The sequence below is a fragment of the Neomonachus schauinslandi genome, chromosome 3 (genome assembly GCF_002201575.2).
Source record: "Neomonachus schauinslandi chromosome 3, ASM220157v2, whole genome shotgun sequence".
NCBI classification, from domain to species: domain Eukaryota; kingdom Metazoa; phylum Chordata; class Mammalia; order Carnivora; family Phocidae; genus Neomonachus; species Neomonachus schauinslandi.
In genome coordinates this window covers 171,388,350-171,402,963 of record NC_058405.1, presented here as the reverse complement: position 1 = coordinate 171,402,963, position 14,614 = coordinate 171,388,350, and the positions used below count along the sequence as shown (strand labels likewise).

General features: G+C 38.8%; 1 protein-coding gene across 1 annotated transcript; it reads left to right on the top strand.

Annotated features, from left to right (window-relative positions):
• Positions 1-13,579: 13,579 nt before the first annotated feature.
• LOC110592210 (calmodulin-1-like) lies at positions 13,580-14,029 on the top strand. Its single transcript, XM_021703176.2, has one exon. The coding sequence runs from the start codon at positions 13,580-13,582 to the stop codon at positions 14,027-14,029; it is 450 nt and encodes a 149-aa protein (XP_021558851.1).
• Positions 14,030-14,614: the final 585 nt, after the last annotated feature.

Sequence of the window (14,614 nt, the reverse complement as noted above, 5' to 3'; positions counted from 1 at the left end):
AACTGCCTGATGGAGTAATCCAGCCCTTCTTGCCTGCCTCAAAATGTATTCACAGCATATGAAGAATCAGCAAGACTTCTATGCTCTGGAAGTTACATAGTTATCAGTGTGACTCTTCCAAAAGGCAGGTATCATTCTAGACATTATCCCTACAGATACCACATTTTACATACAAATATCTTTCCCTACTTGGTAGATACCTTGTAGAAAACTATACTTAATAGCACTTAATATCAGATTAACCTGATATTTTGATATTTATTTATTTACTTTACTTATATTTGAATATTATGGTAAGTGTAGAAAATTTTTTATAGAAATAGTAACTTTTCACATGCATGCATGTGCACGTGTGCAAAAGAAAGACAAAGAGAAAGTGACAGATTGGAAGTGTTTTCTGGTTTGGCAATGTACATTTGTATTTCTCTAAGTTGTATTGATCATGTATGGCTTCTCCCTGTCTTGTTAGGATAAGCTGTTAAAATTTTCTGGCAAAAAACTAACAACTTTAATTTTATCATATGGTTCTATAAAAGAAATTATCTGTCAAGTAGCCATGACGACATTTCCAAAACTCTTCCCTTTCACAAATATTTTCAACAGCTGTGATCTAGAGAAGCATGAAAAAGTACTCCTGAGAATGGTGGGTTTTCTGCCTTGTTTGTACATGTGAATCTTAGTGAAATGCAGCAGGATGGATCATTTATGTGTTCAGCGTTTATTTAGGCACTTATCTAGGTGCTAGGGGTAAGGTTTACAAAGGCAGAGGGTGATTCCCTTTTTTCCAGTGTCACCTTGATATCTATTAGTGGCTTCCTTCTCTGTCCTCTGGCTTGAAGTTACTTCAGTCCAGCAGGATTGGCCCTGCATTCCACCAGGGTGGAAAGTACATGGGCATTTATGTGCTCTTGGGGAGAATACAGCCAGTGACAGAGGGAGGGGACTTCCTGTGAAATTGCTTCTGTGCCTGGCTTCCCATTCTCTCTCTTGCTTCCTCCATTCCCTACCAGTTTTTCTTGGGAGCACTGGGGACAATGGATGATGGTAGCTGTGTGTATCAACCAAGGTTCTTCAGAGAAGTAGAACCAGTAAGAGATAGATACACACGTATATTTATGCATATGTACGTGCAGTTGATTCTTGTTATTCACAATGCACAGTAGTTATGTTCTGTTAGTTGCCGCAAACACTGAATTAGCAAATACTGAACCATTGGTCCTAGAAGAAATACAGGATTGGGTTCCTGGGGCCACCAGTGGCAACATTTTCCTCAACCGATCAACACATAACCTTGTTTCATGTGTGTTTCTAGTCTAAAGACACCTTATTTTGTATATGTATATATATATATGATTCATTAACCCTGAACTCAACTCATGCCTAACACATGTCTTTTCTCCACAAGCCATATCCTACCCTCCCTGCACTTAGAAACACAAGACAGCATTTTAGCACTATGCTGGGGGGCCATTTTAAACAGCAAAATCAACAAAAAGCACAAAAATGCAAAAATATGGCACTAACTAGACCATGAAAAGGATACTTGTTTAAAGTCATGAGAGCTGAAAGAAGGCAGAGATTTGCCTGTTTGACCTCAGATGAAAACATGCACGTTGGGCAACTTAAGACTTTTCACTACTTTGTGCACAATGTCCATGAGTGATTGCAAAACCATCTTGAGTCTTGATTTGGGGGTTACTAATAAATTTTAGTGAGTAGGCAAATTAGCAAATACAGAATCCACCCATAATAAGGATTGACTGCGTATGTATATATATTGTATGTATGTATATCCATGTGTGTTGCATATGTATTTGTTATACATGCATATGTATAAATGCTATATACGTATGTGTGCAATTATACATATATAAATATACATACATTATATATGATGCAGGCAGGCTGAGTCCCAGGACCTGGAGGAGGGTCCCACAGGACTAGTCAAGAGAGTCCTTGGCTTCATGCAGGATAGAAATCAAACATGAGCCAGAGAATGTGAAAGCAGAGTTTATTGAATAGCATGGATGACAGGTAGAGAATAGCAGATGGAGAGTCTGTGAAACTTGGACAGGAAAGGAGAATGAGTCTCGTCATTGTTTAGGGTTAGAGATTTATATTGGAAAGGGGCCCAGGGTACATGTTCCTTTGGGAATCCAGGGTAGGGTCTGATCAAAGGTGAGTATCAGGTGAACAAAAGGTGTTATTCCATAAATCACTGAAGGTAGAGGGCATTGATGCCAGTGTCAACTGAGGTTTGTTCGAAGCTAATGTCCCGGGACGTGTTTGGGGACATCTAACATTCTTAGATGTTATTGGGTCTTTGGGGACTAGGATAAAACTCAGAGAATGACTAACTTCCTTGTTTCCCCCCTTGAAGTGGGAACATAGCTTCTTTGGCTTATTCAGAGGGAAGTATAGAACATGAATAAATGGGGCCTAGCAGAAAAACAGCAGAGATGGAACTTTCTGAAATGGAGTCCTTTCAGGTTCCCTATATTATATACATATATAACATATATATATATAAATAGCGTATGTATGTATATAACATATAATGTATAAATAAGGTGTATATATATAACGTATAATATATATAATGTGTATAAAATATATGTACGTTATACACACACACACACATACAAGCTGGAGCCCAGGCAGGAGTTAATGTTGCAATCTTGAGGTGGAATTTCTTTTCCAGGAAACCTGTTTTTGTTCTTAAGGCCTTCAATTGATTGGATAAAGCCCCAACCACACTAATAAAAGTAATCACCTTTATTTAAAGTCAGCTGATTATAGATGTTATCCACATTTACAAGATACCTTCACAGCCAACACCTAGACTAGTGTTATTAATAACTGGGGTACTAGAGCTTCGTCAAGTTGCCATAAAAAACAATTCTCACACCATATAAACAACTTTAATCTGCAGTTGGTTTCTCCATTCTTAAAATATCTGTGGCTATGCAGCCACCTGGTATCTCCATTGGCAGTTTCCCTGCAAGGTCTTTATCTTATCTCCTACTGGAGATCTTTCTCTTTCCTTTCTTTAAAAGAATAAGATAACCATCATTTTGTTTCTTGGGATTATGCCCCATGTCTCAAAAAGTTTAGCCAAGTATTTTCTCACATAGCCATAAAATATCATGCAGTTGGCATCTTGTTTTATCTGGATGGGGGATCAGAAATAATGGGTTTGGGTAGATTTGAGATGGCTTTTGCAGAATGAATAGGATTGCAGGAGGCTGAGCTAGCCTGGGTGTGACTGGGGAAGGGACAAGTAAGTGTGAACAAAAGCACAGGTGTGAGATAGGTGCAGAGCGTACTCATGGGAGACAAGTTGTTCTGAGCTGGCTGAACATGAAAATAGTGTCTCTGAGCTGAGGGAGACGGACGTGGAAAAGTGGTCATGGTGCATACTGCAAAGATTCTTGAATGAAATGACGAGTGATGCTGCTACAGCGTTCTTGTCTCATGGAGTCAAAGAATGAATCTCGCGGACACAGAGGAGTGAAGTGATAGTTTATTAAGTGAAGGTAAGAACAGAAAAACGAAAAGCTCTCCAGAGTGAGAGGGGTCCCGAATGGGTTGCCCATGAGGGCTTTTATTGACACTCTTTTACTTAAGACTGACCAGGAACCTTGCGGCCTCAAAATTCCCATGACGTGTTTTGTTGAGCAAGGATTTATGGTAACATCTTTAATGGTTAACTTCTCCTTTGAGGCCTGGTCATTTTTCTTTGTGGTCATTTCTATTTTCAGTGGTCACAATGTAATTATCATCAAACGTTTCAACCCTACTAGTTGGGGCACGGTGGTCTGAGTTTTCTTCCTGATCTTTGTTTTTGTTCTGTCTCAGTGTCTGTATACCTGAAATACCCTCAGAGTCCATTTGGGGCCCCTATTCTTTCCCTACCTAAAGTCCCATTCTTTCCCTATTCAATGAGGAGCTATTGTATGAACACAGCAGCTTAGGCATTGTATCTATTTTCATTTCCACCTCTCCCTGCCACCTAGCCTCCTTCTCTTCCTAAAGAAGGTCCTGCAGCTCTCAAACTTTGAATGCAGCCTGTTGCTATGAGTGCCTGGCTGGAGGTCTAGGAACACTGGCTGTAAAGGGGGAGAGAGGTAATGAAATTGAAAAGGAGGATTTTGAGGGCTAAACATTTAATAAGTCCTAAAGGGTATGATATATACCCCACTTTTCACTTGCCACCTGAGTGGAAAACCAGGAGAAACTCTGATAAGGCAGCACCACATGCAGACAGGGCTGTCAGTTAGTGTAGCAGACTGAAAAGAAAGGCATTTGCAAATGTAAAAAACCGCCTTTTCCTCTCCATTCCAGAGAGTGACCCCAAAGAGAGTGGAGTGCATCCTTTATTCTATTCTCCAGGCTGTGAAATACCGAAATCACAAAGCACTGACTGAAAATGGCTGTTTCCTTTGTTCTTCTGCATACAGCTAAGGGACTTTGGGAGGTATTTACAGGCAGTTCAAGTGCAAATGGATGTTGAGTAGTTCTCACTTTCCAGAAAAAAAAAAAAGAAAACCCTCAAACAAGTTGCCTCCAGGTGCATCCCAAATGGCATGTTGATTGACTCGGTTCAAAAAGAAATTAGGGATGTAAATGTGTTTGAGAAAATTATTACCCAAATCACAACATCCTCTTCAGACAGTTGTTTGATTGAATACAGAAAAGAATATTAAAAATCTTCCCCAAAAACCTTTGCCAAAGTATTAAATGATAAACTGGTATGAATTCTCTTCTTGCCCTCTGAGAAAAAGATCTTCTTCGCCTTTGATATTAATTCAAGTTTGTTTGCATGTATAATTCAGACACATTTGTAGGTGGCCTTCTGTCAAAATGTCATGAGATTTCATATTTAGAATTACTAATACTTGGAGTGATGTAATGAGTATGGAAATTATTGGCCAGCCAACTGTCACTAGAATCTTAAAGTAAATGGGGTGCAATGTGTCCCAAAGTAAATATGCTTAACCAGACATAACAATAATAAAAAATTTTTCATTTGTATATTAGTTAACCTTCCCAACTTTTTTTTACTTTTATTGTTTTTTATGCAGACCTACTAAACATCTGAAGTTTCTCTTGATCAAAGACTTCTGCCTTATTAATTGATGAATTGATTCCTTCTGTAAATAAAGGTCAGTTATTGTTAGACCCTAGAGAAATGTCAGTGAACAAGACAGTCAAGGATGCTGTTTGTGTAGAGTTTAAATCCTGCTGTGGCAAAACAGACAATATAAATCAAACAGATGTGTAAGAACATCTCAGAACTAGAGCTTCAGTTCCTCCCTTCCACCATTAAATCTACCATTGATGATTAATTTCAAAAAACAACATCATCCATCACTTTAAATTATCACTGGTTATTTCATAGAGTTTTGGCAGTAATTTTGTAACATGCATGTGTGGAGTTAGGAGGAAGGAGGGAACAAAAAAGAATGTGTAATTTTTTCTGATGTAGATCTTTTATAAGTACCTAACAGGTTAACTTTTCTGTGTTCGCTCAAGGATGGTTAATGGATAATTCTGGAAAGATAATGTTATTATTTTACTATTATGCCACTGGCCCTTTCATGATGCTCTAATTTCTTGCAAATTTCTGAGGACTGTGGGGAACAGGTATAAAAGCCCATAAACAAAAAAAAAATTGTATTGATCAGCAACGTATTCATTTGGTCAATGAACCAAAATTATATATTGCAAACCGCTCTGAACAATGTTCTATAACTAATAACTGTATTTTTTGGTACTCAACCAAGTGAAAAAAATCCATTATCTTTTATTTGGACTGAGTCTCTCTCTCTCTCTCCCTCTCTCTCTCTCTTTGTCTCTCTCTCTCTCCCTCTCTCTTTTACCTTCAGTAGCTCAACAGTCTCTCAAGAACCACAAACTGAAGGCAGGAGGCCAGCATCAACAGAACAGGGCCATCTCTGACTTTAATCCGTTACCCCATTTCTTAGAACCTTGTCTGCCTGTTTTTCAGGGACAATACACTTGGGTTTTTTTGGTAAATGAATGAATCACTGCATACAGAGAATTGAGATTTGATTACACAGTTAATTGAAGAGATTAAGGTCAGAGGGCAATCTTCTTAGGAACAAACCAAGCAGTAACCCATTTAAAAGAAGAACCTGCTGGGGCGCCTGGGTGGCTCAGTCGGTTAAGCTTCTGCCTTGGGCTCAGGTCATGATCCCAGGGTCCTGGGATTGAGCCCTGCGTCGTGCTCCCTGCTCAGCAGGGAGCCTGCTTATCCCTCTCCCTCTGCCTGCCACTCTGTCTGCTTGTGCTCTCTCTGTCAAATAAATAAATAAAACATTAAAAAAGTAAATGAACCTTCTATATATTTCTGTATGCAAATATGACACAGAGCCCATGCCTCTTGTCTGGTTTCTGTCCTGATACAACTTTCCACCTACAAGAGGTGAGAGAGAGAGAGAGAGACAGACTGTCTAAGAACTAATAATGGATTTTTTTCATTTGGCTGAGTTCTGAAAATTACAAAATTATAGTTATTAGTAAAAGGACACTGTTTAGAAAGGATTGTATTTTGCCACTTTAATAAAATTTCCAAATATACATATTTTCTCCCACTGTGTCATAGAATGTTTAAATTGTACATTTGGGTCTATGTCCTCCCCATCTTTGGAAAGAACAGCAAATTGTAGTTTTGTAGAAAAAAGAAAAAACAAAAATTAAAAACACTAGACTTGGAGGCAGAAGACTAGATTATACAGTTTAAGAATTCTGAGACTTTGGCAAGTCGCTTCATATTTCTGGGCCAGTCTTTTTCATCTATAAAACAATAGAGATCCTTAGATGACCTCTAAGCTGCCTTTCAAGCTTAATTATTCACCTCCTTTGAATAATCAGCCAACAGTAGTCATACTGGACTCCCAGATTCTGTCCCCATCTGAAATCCGCTTCCTTCTTGTCCCCTCTTATTAGCTATGTCCGTTGTCCTCCAGGGAATTATAGAACTACTCTTAGGGTGAGGGAAGGGAAGAACATGTTTTTATAAATTAATTATTGGCCTCTTTCTGTGATTATATTGTGTTTGTATAATATTTTTATTAAAATTATTTTCATATGGAACAACTGTATGGAAATGCTGTGGAAAATGAAACGTTCACTTAAAATCTGTTCCAAGCACATTTTGTTTTGCTGTCTCCACACATTTATTACATGGGAGATTCTTTCCATGCCTCTATTCCAGAGACAGAAATCAGTGTATAATTCTGAAACGATTTTTTTTTTAATAAACTGGAGCTGATTCTCAAGTAAAGAAATGCTTCCAGTTTTCATGACTGTACTCATACCTAGACTATGTCACAGACAGTTCCCTTCTGACAGTCCTTTCCTTGGACCCCACCTGTCACCATATTTCTTAGGGTCTGCTAGTCCTCTGCTTATAACCACTTCCACTTTTTCAACTAACTTCAGACTGCTGACCTGCTAGGTGAATCTGCCAGTCTCTTTATTTTAAACAAATCTTTGTGGAGCTGTGCATATATATTTTTTATTTTTATTCACTTTTTTTTCCAGTGTATGGTTATGTAAGTTCTGACCAATGCATAGTCACATAACCAACACCACAACTAAGATACAGAACAATACCTTATGCCAAAATTTTGTTGAGCTGCCCCTGTGTAGTCAGACCCTTCCCCTACCCTGACCTTTGTCAATTACTGATTTGTTTCCTGACCCTAAAGTTTCACATTGTCCAGAATATCATCTAATTGGAATAATACAGTATTGATCTTTTGAATCTGATTTCTTTCATTTACCATAATGTCTTTGAGATTTATTTCTGTTGGTGAACGTACTGGTAGTTCATTCCTTCTGATTGCTGAGTAGTATTCCACCACATGGGTGAACAACAGTTTATTAATCCACTGAAAGGACATTTTGAGTTTCCAGTTTTTGACAGTTACGAATAATGCTGCTCTAAATTCATGTACAAATTCCTATGTGAATGTAAATTTTAACTTCTCTTGGATAAATATCTACTGGAATTGTTGGGTTATATGGTAAGTATGTGTTTAATTTTATTAGAAACTGCCAAACTGTTTTACAGAGTGGCTGTACCTTTTTCACATGCCCACCAGCAATGAACGAGAATTGCAGAAACTCCTCTAATAATACTTGGTATAGCCAGGGTCTTTGGTTTTATGGGTGAATACTGAAATGTGCCTTTTTTACCACAAGAATGTCTTTTACATTGTAAAACAAAATACTTATCATTCCAGTGTAATGTACTTGGACTTGTATTAAGTTACCAGTATCTGGAGCAATCCCAAGGATCCTGAGTAGGCATTTGACTTACATCTGGTTAGTCAAGAGGATATATAAAAGAGATGCATCCCTGAGCAAAGACAGGCTCCCATAATGATGAACTACACATCCCAAGCTATATAGGAGGCAAATGTGTAGTTTTAGACTAGCCCTCTTGCCCCTATAGCCCACTATGAAGGGTTCAGAAACAACTAAAGACTCATCACATCACACTTTCACACAACTAGGGAATATTTAAAATAAGAAGGAGACATTTGCTTTATAGCACAAGTTAAAATGTCGAACTGCCAAGTTTAATGTCAGACACAAAACACCTTTAGTCTTATTTTTAATAGGAATTACATCTGAATCCTTTCTTGGGATTGACTTCTCCCCTGCTATTTGCCTACTGTATGTCTCTGAAGTAAGTGAATCTCAGATTTATGGTGTTGTGGTGTTGTAGGTGTACATTAGAATAGCTGATATCCTTACCATGACTTTTGTCCTAATACCATCTGAAAATCTTATTGACTTCCTCATTTACTAGATTAGCCTAGTATTCATGGCGTCCCCTGTCTTGAGACTCCTTAGAACCTAGCATAGCTGGGTTATATCTTAAATTGGTGTTAGGTTCTTAAGTCAGTGAGAAAGGAAAAACTGCCTATAGTCCCGGTTACTACCAAAATTCCTTTAGGATGATGCCAAGTTGGAGGCCACCGCAGCATCTCACAGCTGAACTCAACTCAGCCAGTTTTTCCTCCAGCTTTGGAACAAGGTACTTTTTCTTCCGTTAAGCACCAGATGAAGGAGTTGGCTTCTGTTTAGGGGCCATGTTGTAAGAAAACTATCTTCTGTGTCTGGGTACCAGAATTCTATTTAGTGCATCTGAATCTCACACTATGAGAAGCTCAGAGGAACTGAGATAAGCTGAGGGAACAGATTCATGTCTCCTACTTTTACTCATCTTGGGCATACTTTCAGCATATTGAGAGATGGCAGGTGGATTTTCTGGCACCATCTTAATTGTTATTTTTTCTGTCTTTCCTCCTACCCTATGCCTACCTTCCCAAGGTATATGGTTGGATTTCCATAAGAAAAATGTTATAAATGTTTGTAATGCTACTGTTCTTTGCTGGCAGTGTAGTCGCTGGCTACTGTATTCTTTTCCATTTCTTCATAATGAGATGGGAGCAAGTTGATAGGTTTTACATACCTCTTGATATCTAATGGCAAACTCGACCAGCCCTACTCCTGCCCCAGGTGGTGCCCCCTGCAAGTGGCATATTTGATGAGCTTGCCCACAGAGCAGTCATAACCAGCACCGTTCTTGCACTAGTGAGAGACATTCTCTGATGCTGCTTCTCGCCTGAAGCCGCAGAGTTCTCCTCCTGAGGTCTATAAATGCTCAGGCAGATTATAGAGTTGGGCTTATTAAAATCTGGCTGTAGAGCAATGGTGGTACCAGAATATGATGTGTTATTACTTCCATTTTCATTTTCTGAAATGACTGTGGCATTGCTCATTGGAGATGCATTAGACCTTTTGGACATGTTTTTATGCAATTAACTTCACAGAAGTATAAATGCCAACAAAATTTCCGAAATATGGTAATGCAAATTTCCAAGTCTGGTTTAATAACACAAAATAACTGCTGTTTACATGTAATAAATAAAGTATGTAGAGATAGGTAAAGACTCAAATGCACTTAATAAACACACTATTTTAAAAATAGGTAGATAAAAATTGAAAAATTGCTAGCACAAAGCCTTACATAATAGGCATTCATTAAATATTGATCTCCCTGTTTTCTTTCATTTTTAACCCTCTGTATTTAGAGATGGGTTTGTTAAAGTCCTTTTCATAGCAAAAAGGGAAAAAAAGTGCTTAAGTAAGAAGAGTTAGTCCTTGGATCACCCATTTCATTGTTTATTTTGGGAAAGAAATGTGGTACAACAGAAATATTATTAACCAGACCAATCTAGACTCAAATCCCAGCTAGCTGTGTGGCCTTAGGTAAACTCTTTAATTTTCTGAGGATTGGCTTCTCATTCTTAGAATAGAAAATAATCTGAATATTCAAGGCAGTGGATGATAACACTGCTCTGCAGAATCATTCTGACAATTTAGGATGAGGCCATTAAATATTCAGTTCATTGCATTTGTATAGTTTTGGTTCCAAGCAACCTTCTACCCATGTAATTTCCTAGGTATCTCTCTCTGGAGGGAGATTTTGTAGTAAGCATATGGGCTTCTGGACCTTCTCAGTCATTTCTCAGTGGAAACCAATGACTCTTATTTACCTAACCATGTTGCTTTACCATAGAAAAAGAATGCACCATTTTTACAGACATAGGCATGCTGGTTACCAGGGTAGTGGGGCCTCATCCTAAATTATTATACTTTATCTTATGAATGTGATTGACTTTCACTGCTTCTCTTAGAGACTTTGTTTAGGTGCAGATGAAATTAAATTTTGGAGCCTACAAAGCTGAGGACTAGAAGCTGAAGGTTATACATTTTAGTAACCCAAGGAGATCTTCTGGATAGAATGGGTGAACTTCTTTCCCTGACCACTCTACATCTGCATTCCCATTAAAATTTAAATTTAATCATTATTAAAGTAATGAGCGAATAATTTTAAAAATAAAAAATAATACTTGGCTTATAATGAAAAACTCCTAACTCCTGCTGCTCAGAGGCAACCACATTCAACTCTTTAAGCTATTTCTTCTGGTGTTCGCCTCCATGTTTCTAAATTGCATGCATCTTGTATTAATTTCTTGGTTTTTAAAGTTTTAGACATTTTCTGTTTATTTCATACTGCAGAAGAAGAGGATTTTGCTACCCTATACACCAACTAATCCATATCCCTACTGTCAGACCCCCCATATGCTTATATTACAATTTTTGTTGAGAACAGTTGAATCATTACAATGGTTATATAAATATTATTCATAACTGAGACATTGTTCGTTTGAGTATTATAGTTGTGCATCTTTTTTCTTGCATTAACTTTTGCTTTTTTCTAATTAACATTGAGGAAGGGCCACTCTATAAGATCATGCCGTATAACCTAGTTAACGACTGCTCCAATCTCAGCAAATGACGTACTCTAAATATTCTACTGGAACAGACTCTGGAGTCCTTTTAAAATGTTGTCCATACCCCCTTCAAATGCCCATTTTGAAATTTGTTTACTTACACCTACAAGCCCTGTGCTCTGAAATCTCCTCTCAACCTGGAGATCCTGCTGACTCCAAGGCAATTCCTGGAAGAGACCTTAGGTTTTATTCAAGTACACTAAAAAAAAAAAAAAAAAATCACCCTAGACTGTGCTGAGAATCTGGGATGGGATGGTTTCAGCCTCTGGCTGGTGAACATCTCTTTTCTCTTCTTGCATGCTATTCTTCTTCTTCTTCTTTTTTTTTTTTTTTAAGATTTTACTTATTTATTTGACAGAGACACAGCGAAAGAGGGAACACAAGCAGGGGGAGTGAGAGAGGGAGAAGCAGGCTTCCCGCCAGGTAGGGAGCCCGATGTGGGACTCAATCCCAGGACCCTGGGATCATGACCGGAGCTGAAGGCAGACGCTTAACAACTGAGCCACCCAGGTGCCCCCACATGCTGTTCTTCTTAATGACAAGGTTTATTTCTAAATTCTGAGTTTGGGTCTTCATTTCCTCAACATTTACTACTGTTCTGGTTTTGTTATGTTTTTCACAAACTCCTCTGAATAATTTCAAACATACTAGGATTTTGTCATGTTTATTTCTTCTTGGAGATAGATCTCCTGAGGCCTTGGTCCTGCTGTAATGAGGACTGGCTGGTCCAAGGCTGGTGGCACAGCTGTCCTGCTAGGAATCCCCTCCCCTTCCCCACCACAGGGAAGGCTGTCCACCTCTCTCTTCCTCGAGGCTCTGCTTCCTGCAGTGCATGTTTTTGTCTCTCCTGATTTACTCCTTTGTTTGAGGCAGCATATTGTTCAGTAGATTCCTGGGAAAGGATTCCTGGTAGGTACTTCTATTTACATTTTTTATGACCTAAAATATCTTTGTCTTATTTTCACACTTGCTAGTTTGATTTGGTTCAGTATTAGGGTAGAAATTCCTTTTTTTCAAATTTTGAACGCATTGTTCTGTTATTTTCAGCTTCCAGTGATGAAGTTGGGAAGTCTGATGCTGTAACTGATTATCTTTTCATTATTTTTATTACTAGCTTTATTCAATGATCATTTTAAACTGATTCTTGATCCTTTATAAAAGATGAGGATTTCTTTTTTTACTCTGATGATGTTTAAAATCTATCCTTTATACCTATTATTCATGAATTTTATATGATGTGGTTTGATGTAGGATTTGTCTGTGGGTCCCTTAAACCTAGAAATACATGCCTTTCAGTTCTGGAAAATATTCTTGTTTTATCTTTTGGTAATCTGCTATCTTCTGTTTACTCTAAATTTCTGGAACTTTCTTTCTTTCTTTCTTTCTTTCTTTCTTCTTTCTTTCTTTCTTTTTAAAGATGTTATTTATTTATTTGAGACAGAGAGAGAGCAAGCTAGAGAGAGAGCACGAGTTGGGGGGGGAGGGGCAGAGGGAGAGGAAGAAGCAAACTCCCTGCTGAGCAGGGAGCCCGATGTGGGGCTTGATCTCAGGACCCCGAGACCGATGACTTGAGCCGAAGGCAGACGCTTAATGGAGTGAGCCACCCAGGTGCCCCTGGAACTATGATTTTTGAGATGTTGGACTCCCGGTATTGTTTCAATAAATAAAATTTTACTATCTTTGTATTTTTCACTATCTTGGTATTTTGTTTCTACTTTGTACTTCATTTTTCAATGCTCCCATTTGAAAGGATTGAGAACCTGCCACCCCAAAATACGCCAATTTGGTATGTTGACCCTTTTGAGTTAAAAGCACTTAAGAAACAGGTGCAAGAAAGGCACTCTGACCCTCTCATCTTTTTCCCCCTAAAAAGAGAAGATAAAATTCCCACATGAAAGATAATTTCCCTGAACATTCTCATCACCAGAGACAGGAATTAAGGCTGAAAAGAATCTGGACAAATAAATCTTGTTAAAATAATCCTCGGGCAGTGGTGGTGGGAGCCTCGCGGGCTGGGCGCCATTACTCGCAGTCTGGCGGCGGCAGCAGCACAGCGCTGAGCGCACATCGCGCCTTCGCAGTAGCAGCGGCAGCAGCAGCGGAAGCGCCCCCGCCGTCCCAGCCTCTGCGCTGGTGCAGCCGCCCTCGCTCCCTCTGCTCTTCTTCCTTTCGCTCGCACCATGGCTGATCAGCTGACCGAACAGCATATTGCTGAGTTCAAGGAAGCTTTCTCCCCATTTGACAAAGATGGCGATGGAGCCATCACAACAAAGGAACTTGGAACCGTCATGAGGTCACTGGGTCAGAACCCAACAGAAGCCGAGGTTCAGGATATGATCAACGAGGTGGATGCTGACGGAAATGGCACCATCGACTTCCCAGAATTTTTGACTATGATGGCTAGAATAATGAAAGATACAGACAGTGAAGAAGAAATTCACGAGGCATTCCGAGTCTTCGACAAGGATGGCAACGGTTACGTCAGCGCGGCGGAGCTACGTCAGGTCATGACCAACTTAGGAGAAAAACTAACAGATGAAGAAGTAGATGAAATGATCAGAGAAGCAGATATTGATGGAGATGGGCAGGTCAACTATGAAGAATTCGTACAGATGATGACTGCAAAATGAAGGCCTACTTTCAACTCCTTTTCCCCTTCTAGAAGAATCAAATTGAATCTTTTACCTCTTGCAAAAAAAAAAAAAAAGTTCATTTACTCATTCTATTTCTGTATAGCAAAACTGAATGTCAAAAGTACCTTCTGTCCACACACACAAAATCTGCATGTATTGGTTGGTGGTCCTGTCCCCTAAAGATCAAGCTACACATCAGTTTTACGATATAAATACTTATACTACCTTAATGATAAGGAAGCACCTAATGGACTCCTTGCAGTTCCATTTGCTCATGATTAATACACTGGGCTGGCCAGTTTTTCATGCATGCAGCTTGACAATTGAGCACAGTCAGGCATTTGTATTAAAAACAAAAAATGAAAAAAACAAATTTAAAATTAAAAAAAATAATAATCCTTATCTTCCTTTAGCCTTCCTGGATATTTTAGTTACTCATTTCACAGTTACTGTTCTTTGTGCAACCTAGCATATAAGCATGTAGGCCTGACCACTTTGTGGGTCTGGAGGCTTCCATGTACATGGAAAAATATAATTTGTATACTTTTTTCCTATTAATCTCTCTTATGCAAACTTAATTCT